Genomic DNA, 25,162 nt, shown 5'->3' with positions numbered 1-25,162 from the left:
TCAAACTACATTATGTATAAAATCAGAATATGCGGTGGTTTCTCTCATTTTACAGATCATTTTGTTCTAGAGTCTAATAGAAGGTAAACAGGAAAATAAAATGTTTGTCCTAAAATGGCACCTGTTTCTGAGTATTGTGTGTATGTATGTCTGTGTATATATATATATATATATATATATATATATTCTATGTTTTGTATATTGCCTACATTATCTCACTTTTAAATGAGGAAAATATAGTGGGTTTGATCCAAGGAGCTCCAAAATTTTTACAATTATAATAATAATAAAATGATAAAAAAATAATTTTCTGAGGCTAAAGTCTTCATCCATCAGCTGGAGGCACAGCAGCATCATTTCTTTCTTCTTTCTTCATCATTTCTGTTTAGCAATCAATTTTGTTTAGGTTGCGACTGCATGTGTCTCTGACAAACATCTGTGTTTAGCGCTTTGTTCCTGAAGCACTGCTGTGTGTGTGTGTGTGTGTGTGTGTGTGTGTGTGTGTGTGTGTGTGTGTGTGTGTGTGTGTGTGTGTGCAGTGCTGATTGACATGGACGGGCGGATCTACGCTCGGGCCTGGCATGGAGGGATCCTGTCGGGTGGCTTTGAGAAGAACCCTAAACCCATCTTTACTGAGGGACGCAACCAGCTGGAGATTCAGAACATGCAGGAAGACTGGGATCATTTCGGTGAGCTGTTAACACACTTCAGCAGTGAGAACCAGGAATGGTGGCTTTTCTGTGGCTTTGAATTGTGTGTGTGTGTGTGAGAGTGAGTGTGTGTGTGTGTGTGTGTGTGTGTGTGTGTGTGTGTGTGTGTGAGAGTGAGTGTGTGTGTGTGTGTGTGTGTGTGTGTGTGAGAGAGTGAGAGCGAGTGTGTGTGTGTGTGTGTGTGTGAGAGTGAGTGTGTGTGTGTGTGTGAGAGTGAGTGTGTGTGTGTGTGTGTGAGAGTGAGTGTGTGTGTGTGTGTGTGTGTGTGTGAGAGTGAGTGTGTGTGTGTGTGTGTGTGTGTGTGAGAGTGAGTGTGTGTGTGTGTGTGTGTGTGTGTGTGTTGACTGTGGGTGCTGGTCTTTTAAACGTGATGGTGTTTGTTTGTTCTGCTCCAGAGCCCATGTTGAGCGCTCTGCTGCGGCGGATGCCCGGTCTGGAGTCCTGTGAGATCCAGCAGCTGGTCAACTGCCCAGAATCCTTCACTCCGGACATGCGCTGCCTGATGGGAGAGACTCCGGGCATATACGGCTACTTTGTGCTGGCGGGCATGAACTCGTCAGGCCTCTCGTTCGCCGGCGGAGCTGGGAAGTAAGTCATGTCAGGTCAAGTCACCTTTATTTATAAAGCGCTTTAAACAAAACAGATTGCGTCAAAGCACTGAACAACATTCATTAGGAAAACAGTGTGTCAATAATGCAAAATGATAGTTAAAGGCAGTTCATCATTGAATTCAGTGATGAATTCAGAGGCGACAGCGGCAAGGAACCGAAACTCCATCGGTGACAGAATGGAGAATAAAACCTTGGGAGAAACCAGGCTCAGTTGGGGGGCCAGTTCTCCTCTGACCAGACGAAACCAGTAGTTCAATTCCAGACTGCAGCAAAGTCAGATTGTGCAGAAGAATCATCTGTTTCCTGTGGTCTTGTCCTGGTGCTCCTCTGAGACAAGGTCTTTACAGGGGATCTGTATCTGGGCTCTAGTTGTCCTGGTCTCCGCTGTCTTTCAGGGCAGTAGAGGTCCTTTCTAGCTGCTGATCCACCATCTGGTCTGGATACGTACTGGATCCGGGTGACTGCAGTGACCCTCTGATCTGGATACAGACTGGATCTGGTCTGAGTATTAGACAGTGTTCTAGGTTATTACAAGCAGAGTTTTTAGGCCCTATAATTAACACCTCTGTTTTTTCTGAATTTAGCAGTAAGAAATTACTCATCATCCAGTTTTTTATATCGACTATGCATTCCATTAGTTTTTCAAATTGGTGTGTTTCACCGGGCTGCGAGGAAATATAGAGCTGAGTATCATCAGCATAACAGTGAAAGCTAACACCATGTTTCCTGATGATATCTCCCAAAGGTAACATATAAAGCGTGAAGAGTAGCGGCCCTAGTACTGAGCCTTGAGGTACTCCATACTGATCGATATGATACATCTTCATTCACTGCTACGAACTGATGGCGGTCATATAAGTACGATTTAAACCATGCTAATGCACTTCCACTGATGCCAACAAAGTGTTCAAGTCTATGCAAAAGAATGTTGTGGTCAATTGTGTCAAACGCAGCACTAAGATCCAATAAAACTAATAGAGAGATACACCCACGATCAGATGATAAGAGCAGATCATTTGTAACTCTAAGGAGAGCAGTCTCAGTACTATGATACGGCTAAATCCTGACTGGAAATCCTCACATATACCATTTTTCTCTAAGAAGGAATATAATTGTGAGGATACCACCTTTTCTAGTATCTTGGACAGAAAAGGGGGATTCGAGATTGGTCTATAATTAACTAGTTCTTTGGGGTCAAGTTGTGTTTTTTTTATGAGAGGCTTAATAACAGCCAGTTTGAAGGTTTTGGGGACATGTCCTAATAACAATGAGGAATTAATAATAGTCAGAAGAGGATCTATGACTTCTGGAAGCACCTCTTTTAGGAGCTTAGATGGTATAGGGTCTAACATACATGTTGTAAGTTTAGATGATTTAACAAGTTTATACAATTCTTCCTCTCCTATAGTAGAGAATGAGTGGAACTGTTCCTCAGGGGGTCTATAGTGCACTGTCTGATGCGATACTGTAGCTGACGGCTGAATGGTTGCAATTTTATCTCTAATAGTATCGATTTTAGAAGTAAAGTAGTTCATAAAGTCATTACTGCTGTGGTGTTGGGAAATGTCAACACTAAGGAAGGAAGCAGCACGACTGGAGGTTTCTGTAGCTTTGTGTTTGATCAGTTCATTATAGCTAGTTTCTTCGGCAGATATTTGGCGGAGTGGATCACGTACGGATACCCCAGTACCAGCGTCTGGCATCTGGACATCAAGCGCTTCGGTAATCTACAGAGCAGCCGCACGTTCCTGCGCCATCGCGTGATGGAAGTCATGCGTGAGTATCAGCACTGTTACAGACATCTCAGAATGAAGAGAGAAGAGCAGGACGCGGTCAATACAACCCTTCACCAAACCTTAACACACATTTATCCAGAGCAGCTTACACCTTAGAAACATATCAGGAATATTATAGCTACTCAGTTAATTTTCAACTAAATATAGCTTCAGAGCTGTATGTATCTATAGTCCGAGTTGATGGCCAGAAGTCCAGTTTGTTCTGTTGTTGCTGAATGTTCAGATGATGGAACAGCTCCATAACACTCCTCCATGAAGACAACGCTAACCCTAACCTTACTTCACAGCATATTCATTTAAAGAAGTGGGTTGTTTCTGATAAATAATGAGTGTGAAGGGTTTTCCTGAAGTCTTTAGCGGAGCGGTTGATCACTGGAGCTCACAGGGGTTCAGGACACATCTCTCTAGGCTTCAGAGATGCATTGATGTGTTGGCTGTTGTTCTGAGGTTTGTTGTTGTGTGTGAACGTGTCAGCGCTCCTGTACGAGCTGAAGGTTCCTCGCTGGGACTTCCAGACGGGCCGGCAGCTGCGCACCAGTCCGCTGTACGACCGCTTGGACACGCAGGGAGCGCGCTGGATGGAGAAACACGGCTTTGAGCGAGCCAAGTACTTCGTTCCAGCCGGGAAAGGTGAGAACCCACACTGATCAATATGTGTCTATTTCAGAGTTGATTGATGAGTTAGATCTTACAATGCCAGGGAAATGTTTGGAGACACAGACTTATGATTATTGCTCATATCAGATGGAAAAATAGAAATATGAGAGTTATGTATTAAAACATTAGATGCTGTCTTACATTTAACCCTCTATAATATGGCTAAAATATTGAATCTAAAAGGGATGGTTCACACAAAAATGAAAGTTGCCTTTAATTACTCATCGTTCCAAACCTGTGAGACCTTCGTTCATCTTCAGAACACAAATGAAGATATTTCTGATAAAATCCCAGAGTTTTCTGACCCTGCATAGACAGCAACACAACTGAAATGTTCAAGACCCAGGAACGCAGTGAGGTCATGTAATAATAATAATAATAATAATAATAGTTCCTGCTGTCCTGGAGTGGACCGAGCATTCAGCTGCTGTGGATGAACGACTGACGGCGTTAAACATCTGACCTCGAGCTGAAGAGAAACAGGACAGCGGCGCATCATCTGTTCACTAACCTCATGCTGTGGAAGGCTTCAGGCCTCATCAGTGAATCTTGGGTTTTGTGCCATGCTTGTCAGTGTTTATATAGTGCTCTCGATGAGCTGCTGTTTGCTTGTTAGACAGATGATAGCAGTGGCAGCTAACCCGTTCTCATAGCATCAGTGTCGGTGTGAACCTGTGAAATCCTGCTTCCCAGCATGCCTCACTCCTCATAGTGTCATGTGGAGAAACCTCTCTCTACTGAGCAACATCACCAAATGAATTGCGGTGATCCCGTTCAAGCTTCAGACTCTGGAAATATATAACCTCATGCTCGGCCGTTCCCTACTCGCAGATGCTTCTGCTTTTTCTTACAAAATGTTAGTTTTATAAAGAAAGTGAAATCCTCACAAAAATGATTTCATGTATTTCAGCAGACGTCTTTAAATAAAGTTTGTGTCTAAACGTTTTAACTAGCAGTGTACTTGATCAGCATTTACTAGATTAGTATGGTCTCTAGCAGATGATGATCAGCACGCTTTGTCCAATATTTCAATGGGGGTATGTCCCATAATGCACCGGTGTACCTGTGTCTTCATCCGCACAGATTTACTGGCGCTGGACCAGAGTAAGACCTTCTACAAGCCGGACTGGTTTGATATCGTGGGTGCGGAGGTGAAGTGCTGTAAGGAGGCGGTGTGTGTCATCGACATGTCGTCCTTCACCAAGTTTGAGCTCACCGTGAGTGTGTTCAGTCCTGATTCTCTTCATTATGAGCTCTTGTGTGATTCACAGAGCTCTGTGTGTTTCAGTCTGCGGGCGATCAGGCCCTGGATCTGCTGCAGAGACTGTGTGCCAATGATCTGGACGTTCCTGTCGGTCACATCGTCCACACAGGCATGCTGAACCAGAGAGGAGGCTACGAGAACGACTGCAGCGTTGTGCGCATCAGCAAAAACAGGTGTGTGTTCTGACATCCATCTCCTGCGGGGTTACGCACTAAATTATTACAATGGATGTAGATTATACTATATTGCAGAAACTCTATATTTACCCAAAATCAGAGAGCAGCAGCACAGCAGATCCATTTCAGTTTGACCGTCAGCTGTTCAATATAACAAAACCCAGCAAAACTAAGGCTGCTCGTCTCTGAAGATGCAGTAATGTGTTCACAGACCTGTTCACTGACACAGTTCTCAGTTAGATCAGATCAGATCAGTTCTGAGAAGGAGATTGACATCCTGCGTTTCTCTGGTCTCCAGTTTCTTCATCATTTCACCCACCGATCAACAAGTTCACTGCTGGTCTTGGATTAAGAAGCACATGCCCAGCGACCCACAGCTCCACCTGGAGGACGTCAGCTGGAAGTACACGGGTGAGATCACTTCCTCTCGCAGCTCACACACTCTGTGTATCACAGAAATCATGATAAAAAAGGATGGAGTAGATCACAACTACAGTAGAGCCAACAACAAACCAGCGGCCAAGCACTGTTACTCGTTTCACACGACTGTAGGGTGTGCTATATGACGATTTTAACCTGCTTTTGAAGAAGTGTTGTAGTATCGTGCTGCAGCACACGTTCTGGAGCCTCCGTCATACACTGTACAACACCACATCATTCACAGCAGTGTTACTAGAGCTAGAGCTACTCTCTCATTATCTGTGTGTGCTTTTACATGTTTCATACGTGTGCTGTTTCTGAGCGCCGCACACACCTGAAGCCCGCACTAAAGCCTGTCAAACAGCGCCTGATTGTTGATCTTTTGTGCTAATACTGTCAAACACACAAGGTTTACATGTAGACTCAGCTGGTTATGTGTAAACTGAAAGTAAACAGTTGAGAGAAAGCCGTATTCGTGTCTGTATATTAGATGCGTGCAGGTCTTAAAGGGACAGTACGCCTATTAAACATGCAGCCTACTGTCATTACTGTCAAGGGACAGATCACCCTGTAATTTCATTTCTGTCATTATTTACTCACGGTCACATTGTCCCAAACCTGTATTAATTTCTTTCTTGTGCCGTACACAAAAGAAGATATTTTGAAGAATGTGGGTAACCAAACATTGAGTTTGATAGAAGCAGAAATACTCTGAAAGTCACTGTGGACCAGAAACTGTTCCTCAAAATAACATTTATGTTCAGAAGAAGAAAGAAACTCATTTTTGAGTGAGTAAATGTTGGTTTAAAAACAAAACACTGACAGAACTGACAGACAGCTGACAGAATTCTTATTTCTGGGTGAACTGTTCCTTTAACGTTAATAAAACAACAAAACCCAATCCCTCACTGCTCTCGACTGAAGACATTTAACACAGTTGCTTTAGGAATCAGTTTATATAGTGTTTTATTTTTATATTTGTTCGTTCAGTTTCTGGAGTGCTCTGCTAGATACACCTACTGTACCTGAAAATACAGCACTGCTTGTTTTATTGGTATATTTTGTTCCATATGGTGCAGCCCTACACGACTCTAGCTTTCTAAGTGAAGCAGAGAGTGTGTGAATAAAGGCCTTGCAGCACACACTGATGAAGGAGAGGTCAGTAATGTCTGATGTGTTTCCTCAGCTCTGAATCTGATTGGTCCTCGTGCCATGGACGTTCTGTCTGAACTCTCCTATGTGTCCATGACTCCCGAACACTTCCCGTCTCTCTTCTGTAAGGTGAGAGCCACACGTCTGCTCGACGCTCAGTGCTCATTCACTCACGGCGGGAGACTCACTGTGCTGTGTTCTGCAGGAAATGAGCGTGGGCTACGCTAACGGCATCAGAGTCATGAGCATGACGCACACAGGAGAGCCGGGATTCATGCTCTACATCCCTATAGAGGTACATCACATCTGCTGAAAAAACCACACTCACTACACAAAAAATGGATAAAAACTGTAAAAATAGAGACACTGTTCACATTCACAATCGCAAGGATTTCACGAAGCTAAAGAAACAGACGATATCATGTTCAAGCAGGGCCTTATCTCTGTCCTGACTGTAGTCCAGTCACAGCGGCTCTGCTCTGAGATCTTGCTCTTCTTCTCCCAGTATGCACTGCACGTGTATAATGAAGTGATGTCAGTCGGCCAGAAATACGGCATCAGGAACGCGGGATACTACGCCCTGCGCAGTCTGAGGATTGAGAAGTTCTTTGCGTTTTGGGGGCAGGACCTGGACTCGTTCACCACACCGCTGGAGTGCGGACGAGAGTTCAGGGTCAAGTTTGACAAGGTCAGTTTCTTCTTCTCTTCTGACCCTCATGCTCTAATGACCTCATGATGAGAAGTGAAAGCAGGAAATCTCAGATGATCACTGAAGGTTTTACACTGATCATATTTTAAGCCTTTTCCATAACCAGAGCTGTAATAACATGACCCGCAGCATTCACTCAGATATGTGTCAGTCAGTAAGATGTGTTTAAGTGAAGTGTCACTGGATCTGAAGTGGACTGTTCTAGCGTTCCCCGTGCTGTGATAGTGTCTGTTCTGCTCTGGTGGTGCACAGCGCTGTCAGAGACTCAGATTACTCCTGAAGTGTTGATCTGTGGGTTTACGTCCGGGTGACGGCGAGGTGTTTGTGTTCTCTCTCACGCAGGACACAGACTTCCTGGGCCGGGACGCTCTGCTGCGGCAGCGGGTCGAGGGAGTCACACGCCGCTTCGTGATGCTGATTCTGGAGGATCACGACACCGAGCTGGACGTCTGGCCCTGGTGGGGCGAGCCCATCTACCGTAACGGAGAGCTGGTCGGGGTCACCACCAGCAGCGCCTACAGCTACACGCTCCAGCGTCACGTCTGCCTGGGCTTCCTGAGCTCCACCAACACCGACGGCTCTCCTGCTGCGGTCACCGCCGACTTCATCAACCGCGGAGACTATGAGGTGGACATCGCTGGACAGAAGTTCCCCGCCAAAGCCAAGCTCTACCCCTTCAGCTCCCTCTTCACTCAACAGAAGCGGCGCAAGGACGACATGGAGCTCAGCAACTTCCAGAGCAAGTGAAGCCGGTCTGAGATTACAGCGCTTCCTCGAGACCTTCACACACACCGTTATTGTGTCAGTCGCTCGTCCTGCGTGTGTGTGTGTGCGTGTGTGTGTGTGTGTGTTTGTGAGTGTGCTGTTGATGAAGAGTAACAGTGTGTCATGAACTGAGCAGATGTTTTAAAGTATAACTTACTTTAGGAAGAAAGTCTTTCTCTGTGTTTGTTCCTAATGCTCTGTTGATAATCGGGTCTGTCTTCTGTTGATAAGTCCCTGTTCTGCTCATCATTGTCAAGCATCACAGGTTTAAAATGAAGGGATGTATTTTTATATGGATGACACGAGACAATCTATGTCCGTTAGAAGCGTTGAACTTTAATTGGAGAGACCTGGAGAAGTATTTCAAACCGTGTGTGTCTCTCTTCCACACTATTCTGTAATTAAACTACAGTACTACATGAGGAGGTGTGTGAGATGTTAAAGAAGTGACTGATAGTCTGAACAGAGATCCTCGAGCGACGCTTTCATGAAGTGCCTTGCGTTAGCAGTGTAAAGTACATGAAGCGTCTTCATAAACTGATCAGTCAGGATGTGTCTGAATCACGTGATCTGGGGTGAGATGTTCAGTGTTTTTATCTGCACATTATTTACGTCCTCTGTGGGTTTATCTGAAAAGCTGATATTTAAATGCACAAAGAATTGCACATCGTGTATCATGTTTAAATGAGGAGCAGATTTGCACAGTAAAGGATCGGTGGAGTGTCTGGAAGAGGCACAAAACACCACTCACACAATCATTGAAACAGAGAATTTCATAAAAAAACACTTTTTGTACAAAATATAATTTCTGGCTTCTTTCTTTTGACTTTGAGGTGAAGTAAGAGTAAAGCATTGCATACAATCAAAGTAAATCACTAATGTTCATCCAGCCATAATGACTTCAGCTACTAAAGCACTGACCTGCTCTCTCTTGATTTTACTGTGTGTGTGTGTGTGTGTGTGTGTGTGTGTGACAGAATAGTGTGTGAGGCATTGGTTGTTACAGGGTTTTTGTGAAGAGAAAGGAGGAACACATGATTGGTTGGTGGAGATCTGATGGTCATGTGACTCCGAGCTGGAGAGATCAGATGTGCACCTTATGCTTGGCTTGTACCTGTTGTGTTTTAAATGTCAGACAAAGATAAGAGGCCATTATACAGTAAATATGAACCTTCCGGCCATCTTGCCTTTGTATTTATATCATATATTGTACGAATGTTTGATTAATTTTCATAAATAAAATATGTAATCAAGGTTTGACTGTCACTGTTTTCTCACATAAGTTTTATTCTTATACACTAGCTTAAAATAATGTTGTTTTTAATAGTAGACTTGTCTTCATAAGCCAGACATTTGATTATAAGGCTCCTGCATATTCAACGACCCTGTGTCACGTTTACAGGGAAACCTGAAGTCAAGATCTCCAAAATATCTGCTCGTGGTGTGTGTTTGCTGAAGATGGTTGAGTGCTAGTTAGTGTTAACTAGCTGTTCTCCATCCAACACTGACAGTGTCTCTGATGGTAACGAGAAGCATCCAAACACAGGACCTGAGTACAGCACTAAATAATTCAGAGGAGCATTCACAATTTAGATTAGTTTAATCTGCAGACAAGAACATGATAAATGACAAAAAATGTATACATTAGGATGAAAAAGTGCATCAGTAAGTAGATATTTATTTCTCCAAGTTTAAATTAACAGATGATTACAGTCCCTCATACTGATGTCTATTTTGATTGATATAAATCTGTAAATTACATAAAAACTACGAGTGATTGCTGCTGGTTCTGATCCTCTGATCTGATTGGTCAAGCAGTTCTCTAGAGTAAGAAGCTAGTAACAAAACGCTGAGAAACTCACTTTACTCACATACTCTGTTTCAGTGTGTGTGTTTCACAGTATGTATGTATATATCTATAAGACTGCACAAACTAACTAGCCAGATTTCCTCTGAAGGTAATATTAAAGGTAAGGCAGGGCAATAGCAAGCTGGCTTTGACAGCATAAGATCCCTCTCCTCCTCCAGAACATGTGACCGCTGACCAATCACCTCATGTCTCATTCACCGGTGAGAAAACATTACATTCAACCAGCACAACAAAACATGTTTTTGAACCAAACCAGCTACCCTGCCTCTAACCTCTCTAATTTAACCCTAGAACTCATATGGAGATACAAAGATGGTAATTTTGGTGATGTATCGTCCCAGCAGTTCCCTCCTCTCCAGTTCAGTCATCTCCAGCTCTGCGTCCAGTGTGGCTGGGCCCTGGACAGGACTGGTCAGCAGCAGTTCCCCCGTCTGACGATCGGAGCGCTGCACGCTGAAGTGACGCCGGCCACGGCCGCCCAGTAACCCGAAGCGCAGGGTGTCTCCTATCATTCTGACGGCCGACATGCGGAACAGGACACGTGGAGCGGAGAGCTTGGACACCACAGACATGTAGTGGAAGGACACAGAGTTTGGCGCCTGAGAGCAGGTCCTGCTGTCCACGGGACACGGGTTCCTCTCACAGCGCCTGTGCAGACAACACCTGCTTCTCACATGTTCCCCTCTGTTTTAAATAAAGACGCTTTGTAACTTACACTGGAGAGGTTTTGACATAGGTGGCGTTCCGTATCTGTGGACACTGGACTCTGACGCACTGGAAGCCTCCGTAGGTGTTGATGCAGAGCTGCTCTCGTGTGCAGTTGTTCTGCTTGCTGCTGCTGCACTCATCGTTATCTGAGAGGAAGAGCAGAAGGGTGTAGAACCGAGTCACAATCAAATCTGGCATCCGTTTTGTTTCCTAAGTGCAAGTTTTGCTATTAATCAATGACCTTTGCAGTTCCGGCCATCAGGGGTCACGCTGTAACCAGCAGGGCAGCTGCACCGGTACCCACCAGCAGTATTAACACACGCGTGCAGACACAGACGGCCGGCCGGCCCATCGTGGAACAGCTTACACTCATCGATGTCTAGGAGAAAACACAGAGAAATGAGCTGACTGAAACAAACACGTCATTTTCTGTCACTACTAAAAAGAGCAGCATGGCCAGTTGCCTAACATCACGAGCTGGTGAAGATGAAGGATCAAGAGTGGTCCTTCAGTACATCACCTGCTGCTTCCAGAGCAGACTAAAAATAATGAGAGCAATGGAGTTTGGAGAGGGAGCAGCATGGGGATTAGTGGCATCTTTTGAGGAATCTTCCTCTAGTGTTGTGGCTCAGTGATACCTGTGCAGACGCTGCTGTCACGGCTGGAGATGGTGAATCCAGGTTCACAGGTGCAGTGGGTCATTCCCTGAACCTGACTGCACCTGGACGCTGAAGACGCTCGGGTCAGAGGGTAGGAGGACACGGCCGCAGCTCCAGCACTGACAGGAGACGTGTTCGCTGAAGTCACAAAAACTGCAGAGAGATTTGGGTTTCAGCAGCAGGTAAACTGTTATTTGTGCAGCACAGGAACAATAGGATTTCAGCAGGAAGCGTGGGTTCTGGTTGAGCCATCTGTGTGAGCGAGAGCTGCACCTGTCAGAAGAGACGTCCTGCATTGCTGTTAACTCTCTAATGTTAACAGAGCAGTGTTGGGGAAAGTTACTTTTAAAAGTAATGCAATACAGTTTTGTGTTATATTTATTTTAGAACTACAGTAACATCTTATGATTTCTCTCAACATGGGGACAGGACAGCTGTCAATCAATAAACTGGAAAAAAAAGTAACTTGCTTTACTTATTTGAAAAGGTAACTCAGATATTCTCTTGTAGATTAAAAAGTAATGCATTATTTTACTAGTTACTTGAAAAAGTATTCTGATTTCATAACTCATGTGTCTGGGGTGACAGTGGCTCAGTGGTTCATGTAGGTTGTCTACAAACCGCAAGGTTGGTGGTTCGACCTGCTCCGGCTCCACCTGACCAAGTGTCGAGGTGTCCTTGAGCAAGACACCTAACCCCAGCTGCTCCCGGCGAGCTGGATGGCGCCTTGAATGGCAGACACCGCAGTCGGTGTGTGGATGGGTGAATGTGAGGCAAATTGTAAAGTGCTTTGGATGGCCATGTGGTCTTTTGAAAGCGCTATATAAATGCAGTCCATTTACCATTTAATGTGTTACTACCAACACTGTTAATGAGAACATCCAAATGATACACTGATGTTTGACGATGATTTCACTAAAACTAACACAGGTTCTTGCACTAGGACAAACACCTGGAGATGACTATAATCATGCATAATCAAGGTTCCTCTTCAGGAACTCGAGCTGCGTCAAGCACTTTGGGGAAACGCCTTTGGCAAGATCAACTCTGAATATCGTGTGCAATCTGTCCAATGGAAGAGCGTGACATCACAGGCGGGGTGACGTAGCGACCAGGAAGCTATAAAGGCACGTGCCACGCAGCTGGCTTCAGCGTCTTTCAGCAAGCGCTCTGTGTGTGCATGTCTAAAGTCTGTCTTGTGAGTCTTATTTATTGTTGTCTGTCCCAATAAAGAAACATAATGGCTAAGAGCAAAGCTAAGACCAGACATATGAAGGCCGAATCCAGAGCGAATCCAGAATCCAGGGCCTAATGGTTAGAGAGTCGGACTCCCAATCGAAAGGTTGTGAGTTCTAGTCCCGGGCCGGCAGGAATTGTGGGTGGGGGGAGTGCATGTACAGTTCTCTCTCCACTTTCAATACCATGACTTAGGTGCCCTTGAGCAAGGCATCGAACCCCCAACTGCATTTATTTGCAATCAAGTCAATGATATCGCTGTAGATGAAGTGACCCCAACTAAGCAAGCCAGAGGCGACAGCGGCACTGAACCGAAACTCCATCGGTGACAGAATGGAGAAAAAAACCTTGGGAGAAACCAGGCTCAGTTGGGGGGCCAGTTCTTCTCTGACCAGACGAAACCAGTAGTTCAATTCCAGACTGCAGCAAAGTCAGATTGTGCAGAAGAATCATCTGTTTCCTGTGGTCTTGTCCTGGTGGTCCTCTGAGACGGATTTGGATATTAAAAGCGTATTAGTATGTTATGTGTATGCAAGGTTAAAGAGATGGGTCTTTAATCTAGATTTAAACTGTAAGAGTGTGTCTGCCTCCTGAACAATGTTAGGTAGGTTATTCCAGAGTTTAGGCGCCAAATAGGAAAAGGATCTGCCGCCCGCAGTTGATTTTGATATTCTAGGTATTATCAAATTGCCTGAGTTTTGAGAACGTAGCGGACGTAGAGGAGTATAATGTAAAAGGAGCTCATTCAAATACTGAGGTGCTAAACCATTCAGAGCTTTATAAGTAATAAGCAATATTTTAAAATATATACGATGTTTGATAGGGAGCCAGTGCAGTGTGGACAGGACCAGGCTAATATGGTCATACTTCCTGGTTCTAGTAAGAACTCTTGCTGCTGCATTTTGGACTAGCTGTAGTTTGTTTACTAAGCGTGCAGAACAACCACCCAATAAAGCATTACAATAGTCTAACCTTGAAGTCATAAATGCATGGATTAACATTTCTGCAATTGACATTGAGAGCATAGGCCGTAATTTAGATATATTTTTGAGATGGAAAAATGCAGTTTTACAAATGCTAGAAACGTGGCTTTCAAATGAAAGATTGCGATCAAGTAGCACACCTAGCTTCTTAACTGATGACGAAGAATTGACAGAGCATCCATCAAGTCTTAGACAGTGTTGTAGGTTATTACAAGCGGAGTTTTTAGGCCCTATAATTAACACCTCTGTTTTTTCTGAATTTAGCAGTAAGAAATTACTCGTCATCTAATTTTTTATATCGACTATGCATTCAATTAGTTTTTCAAATTGGTGTGTTTCACCGGGCTGCGAGGAAATATAGAGCTGAGTATCATCAGCATAACAGTGAAAGCTAACACCATGTTTCCTGATGATATCTCCCAAAGGTAACATATAAAGCGTGAAGAGTAGCGGCCCTAGTACTGAGCCTTGAGGTACTCCATACTGCACTTGTGATCGATATGATACATCTTCATTCACTGCTACGAACTGATGGCGGTCATATAAGTACGATTTAAACCATGCTAATGCACTTCCACTGATGCCAACAAAGTGTTCAAGTCTATGCAAAAGAATGCTGTGGTCAATTGTGTCAAACGCAGCACTAAGATCCAATAAAACTAATAGAGAGATACACCCACAATCAGATGATAAGAGCAGATCATTTGTAACTCTAAGGAGAGCAGTCTCAGTACTAAGATACGGTCTAAATCCTGACTGGAAATCCTCACATATACCATTTTTCTCTAAGAAGGAATATAATTGTGAGGAAACCACCTTTTCTAATATCTTGGACAGAAAAGGGAGATTCGAGATTGGTCTATAATTAACAAGTTCTTTGTGGTCAAGTTGTGCTTTTTTTACACTATGGCCGTCCTCCAGGCATATCAAGCTGACCTGCAGAAAGATTTAGACAAGGGAGAGGGGATCAAGTCAGATGATATGACCAAGGGTCCCTCCGCGCCACCGAAGAGACCGCTCGCGCGATTGGGCGGTCTATGGCAGCCTTGGTGGCTGCGGAGAGGCATTTATGGCTGACCCTGTCACAGATAAGAGAGCGTGACAGGGTCTGCCTCCTGGACACCCGCTTCAAGCCTCCGGCCTGTTCGGCGACACAGTCAGTACTGTCGTTGACAGTTTCCAGGAGGCACACAAACAGGCGGAGGAGTTCCAGAGTTTCCTCCCTTGTCGCTCTCGTGGGTTAGCTGGGCGGGAGATACCCACGCCACAGGTAAGCTCCTCATACCGCGAGGCTCAAAAGCATCGCCACTCGTGCTCCCCCACGTCGGGACCAAGGCTCTACGCTCTGAGTAGGGGACTTCCAAAGCTAAATCAGATCTTCTTGCAATTATTGAAGCTAGGAAGTCCTCGACAAAGAGGTCCTGATGCCAGAGGCGCAGTGACCCTGAGGGTAGCCTCCACTGGAGTAGAGCGGTGTCTACCTCATTATATGGGGCCCCTCTCTCCCCAGTACCCTCTGGAGGCTGGTCTGCCAACCTTGCCAGTGCTTCATGGTGCAGCGGTCTCCCACGAGCGTCACTCCTAGTCAAATGATATCTACCCGCGAATGTAGCGGAGCTGGGAAACTCGCCACCCCTTCAGTTGTCGGCTCCCAGCAGGCTCTGGTGATGGAACAAGAAGTGAATACCCTATTAAGGAAGGCGGCCATTGAGGTGGTCCCACCTCTAGACAGTGAGTCCGGGTTTTAAAGTCTGTATTTCATAGTTCCAAAGCAGGATAGGGTTGCATCTGATTTTAGACTTACGTCAATTAAACCTCTCAGTAATGTCACTGAAGTTCAAAATGCTCACTGTCAAACAGGTTGTAGCTCAAATCAGATCTGAGGACTGGTTTGTCACAATAGATCTCAAAGATGCATACTTCCACATATCCATCCTTCCACAACACAGGAAGTTTCTGAGGTTCACTTTCGGGGGCAAAGCCTACCAATATCGAGTACTTCCCTTCAGCCTTGCACTCTCACCCCGTACGTTCATGAAATGTGTAGATGCGGCTCCGGTATCACTCCGTATACAGGGCATCCGCATTCTGAACTATATCGACGATTGGTTGATTTGAGCTCAATCAGAGCAGATGTCGGTTTGACATCGAGATGTCGTTCTCGCCAATATCTAGAACCACCTATCTAGGCATAATGTGGGATTCGACCACGATGCAGGCACGTATGTCTCCTGCTCGGATCGAGTCAATCCTTTCCTCAGTCAAGAGAGTCAGAGAAGGCCAGTCACTCACTGTCAAGCAGTTTCAGAGACTGTTTGGGCTCATGGCAGCTGCATCCAACGTGATACCTTTTGGCCTCCTGCATATGAGAGCCCTGCAGTGGTGGCTCAAGACCAAGGGGTTTACCCTGAGGATAAATTCATAACGAACTATCAAGGTCATGCGGCGATGCCTTCATGCCTTAGACATATGAAAGAAACCTTGGTTCTTGAATCAGGGCCCGGTGTTGGGAGCTCTTGGTCGCCATGTAACGCTAGCGACAGATGCGTCCCTCACCAGTTGGGGTGCGGAGTGAGGTCATGAGTGGCAACCCTGCCTGCGGTCTGTGGAGCGGTCGCCATCTGACATGGCACATTAATTGTCTAGAAATGCTAGCAGTGTATCGAGCATTTAAATATTTCCTCCCAGAGTTGAGAGGTCGTCATGTGTTGGTGCGCACCGACAACACAGCGGTAGTCTCTTATATCAATCACCAGGGAGGTCTGCGTTCACTCCCCTTATACAAGCTGGTATATCAGATCCTCCTGTGGTCCCAGGGCAAACTCCTCTCGTAAAGAGCAGTATATATTCCTGGGAGATTGAATGTGGGAGCAGACATGCTGTCGAGACAGGGGCCGAGGCCCGGGGAATGGATGCTTTACCCCGAGGTGGTGGAGCAGATATGGCAGATATTTGGCAAAGCTCAGGTGGACCTCTTCGCAACTCAAGAGACATCGCAATGTCCCCTCTGGTTCTCTCTAGTTTACCTAGCTCCACTGAGACTAGATGCCATGTCACAGACCTGGCCAAGACTTCGTCTGTATGCCTTTCCCCCATTGCTCTGATCCCCGGGAGTTCTGGCGAGAGCATGCCAGGAAGGGGTCCGTCTGTTGCTAGTAGCCCCGTTCTGGCCGGGCAGAGTATGGTTCGCAGATCTGATCTCTCTCCTCGACGGCTCTCCATGGGAGATTCCGATCAGGACAGATCTACTCTCTCAGGCGCAGGGCAAAATAATCCACCCTCGCCCGGAGCTGTGGAAGTTGTGGGTGTGGCCCCTGAGGGGGCACAGTTCATAGCTTCCGGTCTCTCAATTGAGGTTGTTGAGACCCTCTTCCAATCCAGAGCTCCCTCTACAAGAAAACTGTACACCTTGAGGTGGAAACTCTTCACCTCATGGTGCAGAGACCGCCAGCTCGACCCTGTTAACTGCCCAGTTGGTACAGTTCTTGAGTTTCTCCATGCTGGGCTCTCTGCGGGGTTAACTCACTCCTCCTTAAAGGTGTACGTGGCGGCCATAGCTGCTTACCACGTCCCTTTTAATGGTCTATCAGTGGGTAGACACCCCCTAGTTACACGTTTCCTCCGCGGTGCACTGAGGCTGAGACCTCCAGTACGATCCCGTGTTCCCCCACACCACTTGGTTGTGGTGTTAGAGGCTTTCTGTAAAGCTCCAATCGAGCCAATTCAAGATATATCAGATAGACATCTGACCCTTAAGACTGCCCTGTTACTGGAAATTACATCTCTAAAGAGAGTTGGAGACCTTCAGGCCCTCTCGGTGGCACCCAGGGTACTTAGACTTTGCTCCTGGTATGGCCAAAGCATTCTTATACCCTCGAGCGGGTTATGTTCCCAAAGATCCCTCTGTTACGCCACAGCCTATAGTACTGCAGGCCTTCTGTCCTCCTCCCTTTCGGGAGCCAGACCAGGAGAAGCTAAATTGTACGTCCACAGAGCTGCCCTGTGGAGAAAATCTGACCAATTGCTTGTTTGCTATGGTCCTCCTAAAAAGGGTTCCCCTGCCTCTAAGCAGACCCTTGGTCGTTGGATAGTCAAGGCTATCAACGTCTCCTATGAGTCCTCTGGTCTTCCCCTTCCTTTGGGAGCCAAGGCTCACTCTACGCGGGGTATGGCTGCCTCTAAGGCCTTTCTAGCAGGTCTGCAATGCTGCGGCATGGTCCATGCCCTCTACATTTGCCAGATTTTACAATCTCGATATGCGAGCCGCTCCTGGCTCTTCTGTCCTCTTGCCTTAGCTGTGCTCTTTGGATACACACTAGGCAGGGGATTGGTAGTCTGGCCATGTTGGCACATCGTTCCCCAAAGCGCTTGATGCAGCTCGAGTTCCTGAAGAGGACGTCTCTAGGTTACGAATGTAACCCTAGTTCCTCGAAGGAACGAGACGCTGTGTCACAGAGCCATGCTCCCGGCACCTCTGCCGGCGCTTGCTTCCCTTCTCGAAGCTGAAGCCAGCTAAGTGGCACGTGCCTTTATAGCTTCTTGGTCGCTACATCACCCCACCTGTGACGTCATGCTCTTCCATTTGACAGATTGCACACGATATTCAGATTTGATCTTGCCAAAGGCATTTCCCCAAAGCGCTTGATGCAGCGTCTCGTTCCTTTGAGGAACTAGGGTTACATTCGTAACCTAGAGACGTTTTGTGTGGAGTATTAGAGGTTGCAGGTTTTGAAACTTGTCACAGAACATTTTCTAACAATTTAATCCAAACTGCAGTTGTTTGTCAGGAACGTGTGCATTTGATTGCACATTATTTATCAATTTTACTGGAATGGTGCACAATTTAATCCAAACTGCAGTTGTTTGTCAGGAACGTGTGCATTTGATTGCACATTATTTAGCAATTTTACTGGAATGGTGCACAAGCTGCAAGTGAATAGGAATTTGAAGCACTTCTGCTTGATCCACCGCTAACTAGAGACAATCATAAATAGCAATTAAAAATCAATTTAAGAGGTGTTTTTGTGCAAGTACTGGAACTAACAACAACTTTCAAGAGCAAACAATTTGTTTTAATGTGTCCTCTTATTTTTACATGTGTCTACATCCCTGTTCCCACATGAAAGAAATGTGAGCCATATGTGATCATGCTACAGGATCATAATTAATCTTTGATCAAATAGCGTTTGTAAGCATTTGGTTGATTTTTGAGGGTATAAAACAGGTTGGTAAAATGTTTCTGGCTATGTTTTGACACCAGCTATAACTACTGTACATAGACTGCCATATCCATGTATTTAGTGGCTTCAACTTAGTGAGGATAAATATGTGGATGGAGTGTAATAAACCATCATAGGAAACTATTAACGCTTGAAACTCTGTATTGGGAATCTCTCTCTCTCTGTGTGTGTGTGTGTGTGTTTTCTGCATCTGAGGTGCAGTACAGAACTCTATAATCTGATAGCTCTGGTAGCATCATTCTGTAAAGGTGATTCTGAACAAATCCAAACCCACATGTTGGTGTTGGAGACTGGCAGGTGGGTCCGGCCCAGCCCTTGGCGCAGACACAGCTAAATCCATTGACCTCGTCTGTACACGTTCCTCCGTTGGCACAAGGTGATGAAAGACACTGGTCGATATCTGAGAGAGGAGAAGAGCTCAGTGAAGATTCAGAAACTACACCAGAAGAGGTCAGGTTGCTTTGCTGTCACAGAGATGTGTGATTTCTCACTGCACCCCTTCCACTGAGACACTATGTGCAGAAAAGTCTGTTGACATGAATGGGAGTGAAAGTTCTGTGAGCTTGATGTTGTGAAGATCTGGTGCCTCCAGCTTTACAGCAGCAGCTTTTCTGCCGGCAATGCTCATGTGCACAAAGCAAAGTTCATTTCACACTCATGTGGTTTTAACTGAGTCTGGTGTCGAAGAATTTGACTTGGCGGATTGGTCTAGTTACATATGGCCATCATCCTGGATTGCAGTCTAGTGAGTGTGGGTATAGACACTTCTGTTACACGCCAGTGCAGAGAGCTGGAGAAATCCAAATATCACCTTCTATATCTGTTTACAGGATTTAGAATATCACTCAAAATGCAACTAAGATCTACATTGCTATCATTACTAGACTATAAATGTCAATTGAGCCAGTGGCATTTGAAACTTGGGTCATGAAAAGGTGAATGAATGAATGAATGAATGAATGAATGAAATACTGATCCGTACTGTTGACCGAACTAAAAATGACTTGAACTCATAGTGTTTCTTAATTCTGCACATGCATCAGTTTGTTCCAGCAACATTTTCACAACATATTTTAATATTTTAGATAGTGGAAACATATATCCATTAAAACCAAGGGAAGGCTGTTTCTAGTGTGGAACAGTAGCCTTGGGCTCCACCAGCCCATAAACATTTCCGTACTAACAGGAGAAGCCTGCAGGTTTGATAGACTGAGATGGTAGGAATAGATGAGGGATAGCTTCAGTCCTCACCTCTGCAGACGGGCTGCTGACCGCTCCAGCTGAGCGAATCTTTACACTGCCGTGTCTCTGAACCCACCAGCTCAAAGCCCTCATCGCACAGGAAGTGAACTTCATGACCAGGAAACAGAATCTTCCCCAGCTTTTTGCCATTGACTGGAGTATCTAAGTCAGGACAAGTAGCTGTGGAATACAGAGACATGTTAAGAGTTACACTTTAAAAGAATCACGAATGTCATATAATGTAGTGTGATTTGTCATTACATTGGCACATTTGGCTTGTTTGACATTGCTTTATGTCTCTAGTATCAAAACTGGAGTCAGTCTCATGTGATACCTACAGTTCTGTGCTTTCGTGGGCCGGCGTGCGACGCTGTCGTGCAGTAGGTTCAGTTTCTTCCTCAAAGTGCGTAGACTCTGCAGGTATGAAGCTTCCTGTGCTGAAAGCAGTTTGTGAGCCTGTTGAATTGAGTTCTGTAGGTCTTGCTTACTGGGACAGTCCTGAGGAAACACCCGCAGTCACAGCTTTATGTTTCTTAAGATGTTCAGATCCATACGGTAACATCCAGACCCAGAGCATCCTCAGACAGGTCAGACAATAATGTTATATTTAACTGAGAATCCAAGCTGTCTGTCTGAAATCACCTCCGAACGGCTCTCAGTGCATCACAGCAGCAGAGAAACATCTCAACAGAAGACTGAGAGAGAACTCAACCTTTCATTCTCACTTCATTTGCTTTGAAACAGACAAATAAACCCAGTCCTGTGCATTATATTTTGAGAACGAAAACGTGAACATTTATTTTGCAATCTCATGATACAAATATAAACTTCAACTGCAGTGTTCCTCACCTGCTCACTGTTAAAATCAAAATGATGGCCTGATAACAGACTTCTGTATTTCCATCAACCCTGTCTTGATTCTCATTAAAAGAGCCTGCATACATACTATAGAAACTGAAAATATGGTCTGGAAACCCTAGAAACAGCTTCTGAAAAAGAATGACGTTGGGATATTACATTGGATCATGTTCCACAGTAATTAGTCTCACCGGATCTCGTTATCCTGAAACTTTCAAGATCTAAACATGAAATATCTTTTGTCAGTTTCCATAGAACAACAGCTGATTTATGATTATGGTTATGAATGCAGTCTGTATGCAAAGCTTCATATTTGCTGCACAGAAATCTTGCTGGTTCTTGAGCTTGTCGACTGTCTTCCACTGTGTCCTTTAATTTTGTTCTTTGAGATCCTGTCAAATCCTCTGTGCTTTGCACCATAATATATATATATATATATACAGTATTGTTCAAAATAATAGCAGTACAGTGTGACTAACCAGAATAATCAAGGTTTTTAGTATATTTTTTATTGCTACGTGGCAAACAAGTTACCAGTAGGTTCAGTAGATTGTCAGAAAACAAACAAGACCCAGCATTCATGATATGCACGCTCTTAAGACTGTGCAATTGGGCAATTAGTTGAAAGGGGTGTGTTCAAAAAAATAGCAGTGTCTACCTTTGACTGTACAAACTCAAAACTATTTTGTACAAACATTTTTTTTTTCTGGGATTTAGCAATCCTGTGAATCACTAAACTAATATTTAGTTGTATGACCACAGTTTTTTAAAACTGCTTGACATCTGTGTGGCATGGAGTCAACCAACTTGTGGCACCTCTCAGCTGTTATTCCACTCCATGATTCTTTAACAACATTCCACAATTCATTCACATTTCTTGGTTTTGCTTCAGAAACAGCATTTTTGATATCACCCCACAAGTTCTCAATTGGATTAAGGTCTGGAGATTGGGCTGGCCACTCCATAACATTAATTTTGTTGGTTTGGAACCAAGACTTTGCCCATTTACTAGTGTGTTTTGGGTCATTGTCTTGTTGAAACAACCATTTCAAGGGCATGTCCTCTTCAGCATAGGGCAACATGACCTCTTCAAGTATTTTAACATATGCAAACTGATCCATGATCCCTGGTATGCGATAAATAGGCCCAACACCATAGTAGGAGAAACATGCCCATATCATGATGCTTGCACCTCCATGCTTCACTGTCTTCACTGTGTACTGTGGCTTGAATTCAGAGTTTGGGGGTCGTCTCACAAACTGCCTGTGGCCCTTGGACCCAAAAAGAACAATTTTACTCTCATCAGTCCACAAAATGTTCCTCCATTTCTCTTTAGGCCAGTTGATGTGTTCTTTGGCAAATTGTAACCTCTTCTGCACATGCCTTTTTTTTAACAGAGGGACTTTGCGGGGGATTCTTGAAAATAGATTAGCTTCACACAGACGTCTTCTAACTGTCACAGTACTTACAGGTAACTCCAGACTGTCTTTGATCATCCTGGAGGTGATCATTAGCTGAGCCTTTGCCATTTTGGTTATTCTTCTATCCATTTTGATGGTTGTCTTCCGTTTTCTTCCACGTCTCTCTGGTTTTGCTCTCCATTTTAAGGCATTGGAGATCATTTTAGCTGAACAGCCTATCATTTTTTGCACCTCTTTATAGGTTTTCCCCTCTCTAATCAACTTTTTAATCAAAGTACGCTGTTCTTCTGAACAATGTCTTGAACGACCCATTTTCCTCAGCTTTCAAATGCATGTTCAACAAGTGTTGGCTTCATCCTTAAATAGGGGCCACCTGATTCACACCTGTTTCTTCACAAAATTGATGACCTCAGTGATTGAATGCCACACTGCTATTTTTTTGAACACACCCCTTTCAACTAATTCAACTAATTGCCCAATTGCACAGCCTTAAGAGCGTGCATATCATGAATGCTGGGTCTCATTTGTTTTCTGAGAATCTACTGAACCTACTGGTAACTTGTTTGCCACGTAGCAATAAAAAAATATACGAAAAACCTTGATTATTCTGGTTAGTCACATTGTACTGCTATTATTTTGAACAATACTGTATATATATATATATATATATATATATATATATTTTTTTTTTTTTTTTTAATCTATTATTTATGATAATCAACTGTAACGACTGATATATGATATTTTCTTCTCATTGGCTGTAACTGAGGGGAAGGGTACTATGTTTTCATCTTGGAAGACTTATGTAAGCTAGACAAATATTTGCCGTTCCTGTACAAACAGCTGGTGAAGTGTTAGAGCAGCAGTGTTGGAGACACATTAGTTGAGAGTCTGCTGATGTTCAGTTTAACAGTGTTCTCTTTAAGGAACATCAAAACATTCCGTGTTGTTTATCCTCAGATCGCTCTGAATGGAGAGCTTGTGTAGACCTGTGCAGTACTGCAGGCTGAAATAAGTGCACTAGTCAGACGGTTAGCCTACAGTCTATCAGACTGCTAAGACTTCTCACACCTTTGTTTATATTGTCCCTATGTCAGTGACATTTAAAAGTATATGGGCTTATTTTGGTATATTTAATCATACAAGAAAAAAACTGCTTTTGGGCTTTTTACAAACTTAACTTGACAAAATCAGATGCGTTACAGTGAAAGATATCTTTGCAAAAGCTTTGAGAATATTTGATACCATCGTCTCTTTCTGCATTATAATAATCAGAGTGTGCACAATCACTACGATGAAATAAACGGTGTTTAGCGTCAAACCTTGACCTACTACTCTGAATGAACTCACTTGTACAGAAACATAGCAGATGTATTTAACATCTGTTTTCTGCTTAAGGTTTCTTGTCATTAGACAGCTCTATTAGTTTTCTGTCAGTGAACTTTTACTCTTTTTCAGGTCACAAGAGCTTAAATTACACAATAACACAGAATCACAGCATCTAGTGTTTTTGTTATTTGTGGAACACTTATTGAATATCACTTACCTGAGCCAACATGGTATGGACTTGACAGATAATTACTGAAAGGAGCACAGCATATCTTCGGTTCATCGTCTTCATTAAATCGTAGACTGGATGCATTGATTTTGTTATTAAATGCCTTTGTAGTGTAGTGAATTCCTCAGGAAAAGGCTCTGTTTGTGTTAAGCTCCACATACGTTACTGGCTCAGCGCTATGAGGCTGCTGCTGGAAGAGGATTTCAGGAAAGCAAGCAAAGGACTTTTTTTCCCCATAAACCACAGGTCAGTTGGGGTGTTTACTGAATGGAAAGAATACAGGTGTGAAATCATAAAAAAAATCATAAAAAAATGTGTTGGGTGTTATTATGCATGATTTATCAGTCAGGGCTACAGTAAAAAATTATTTCATTCAAAATATCTTCAATTGTGTCCTGAGGAGCTGAGGAGGAATGAAAGATTGGAACAGCATGAAGGTGAACATGAGGGTTTGTTTTTTGGGTGAACTAACCCTTTAAATACAGTCTATTTTGCCATGTGCTGTTTCCTTTTGCAACTCATCAACAACATAATCACACAGGGTTCAGTTCCCAACATGTTCAACAATGAGTGCAATATACAAGCAGTCTTTTAGCTGTACCAGGGGTCGAATATGAGCCACCTGTGTGAAACACATCGATATTTAGCACTAGAATAGACTTTGTATTTACAACTGGCTCACCAACAGAAGTGCATCTGACTGCAGGTCAGAAAAATGAGTGTTTAAATCAAGTCATGGTTGACAGCCCTTCTTTACGCTCAACCAACATACTTAAAAACAAAGTAGTGTTTTGGCTTTGGAGTTGAGGAGACTGTCTTAGTATCGGCTACCTTTCTGTGCCTTCCAATGTGGTTAGGGTTACAACATGTGATGTTGTCATTCAATGGTGAGTGCAACTCAAGAGCAGACCTGGGGTGCATTTGCCAAAAGCATCATTAGCAAACTACAGTCGCAAGTTCCGTTGAACTTTGCTGCTAACAACAGAACTTATGATCATAGTTGCTTTTGGGAAACACTCACCCTACATGGATTTCCCATACCTGGTCCGAGACCCTACCAGTAGGACATATGGGACTTTCTATTTCTATAACTAGCTCAGCAACAGCATAGGACCTCGTGGGAAAAC

At 44.1% G+C, this 25,162-nt stretch overlaps 2 protein-coding genes across 2 annotated transcripts in view; one reads left to right on the top strand and one right to left on the bottom strand.

Annotated features, from left to right (window-relative positions):
* pdpr (pyruvate dehydrogenase phosphatase regulatory subunit) overlaps positions 1 to 9,517 on the top strand; it is an 11,044-nt gene extending 1,527 nt beyond the window's left edge. Inside the window, exons 7-17 of the mRNA XM_026245762.1 lie at positions 540 to 689; positions 1,106 to 1,298; positions 2,973 to 3,097; positions 3,592 to 3,747; positions 4,858 to 4,991; positions 5,063 to 5,211; positions 5,513 to 5,625; positions 6,821 to 6,915; positions 6,992 to 7,081; positions 7,292 to 7,474; positions 7,838 to 9,517. Of these exons, the coding sequence (XP_026101547.1) occupies positions 540 to 689; positions 1,106 to 1,298; positions 2,973 to 3,097; positions 3,592 to 3,747; positions 4,858 to 4,991; positions 5,063 to 5,211; positions 5,513 to 5,625; positions 6,821 to 6,915; positions 6,992 to 7,081; positions 7,292 to 7,474; positions 7,838 to 8,242 (1,793 nt within the window). The 3' untranslated portion in view covers positions 8,243 to 9,517. The remainder of the gene's footprint in view (positions 1 to 539; positions 690 to 1,105; positions 1,299 to 2,972; positions 3,098 to 3,591; positions 3,748 to 4,857; positions 4,992 to 5,062; positions 5,212 to 5,512; positions 5,626 to 6,820; positions 6,916 to 6,991; positions 7,082 to 7,291; positions 7,475 to 7,837) is intronic.
* Positions 9,518 to 9,874: 357 nt separating this feature from the next.
* On the bottom strand, positions 9,875 to 24,816 carry LOC113072786 (fibulin-7). The gene is made up of 8 exons (XM_026245761.1): positions 24,024 to 24,816; positions 20,537 to 20,696; positions 20,208 to 20,378; positions 19,231 to 19,356; positions 11,477 to 11,650; positions 11,080 to 11,217; positions 10,846 to 10,984; positions 9,875 to 10,778 (listed from the first exon to the last, which is right to left on the bottom strand). The coding sequence occupies exons 1-8, from the start codon at positions 24,192 to 24,194 to the stop codon at positions 10,418 to 10,420; spliced, it is 1,440 nt and encodes a 479-aa protein (XP_026101546.1). The 5' UTR covers positions 24,195 to 24,816; the 3' UTR covers positions 9,875 to 10,417.
* Positions 24,817 to 25,162: the final 346 nt, after the last annotated feature.

The sequence above is a fragment of the Carassius auratus genome, unplaced genomic scaffold (assembly GCF_003368295.1).
Source record: "Carassius auratus strain Wakin unplaced genomic scaffold, ASM336829v1 scaf_tig00010418, whole genome shotgun sequence".
Taxonomy (NCBI): domain Eukaryota; kingdom Metazoa; phylum Chordata; class Actinopteri; order Cypriniformes; family Cyprinidae; genus Carassius; species Carassius auratus.
This window is presented reverse-complemented; position numbering and strand designations above follow the sequence as displayed.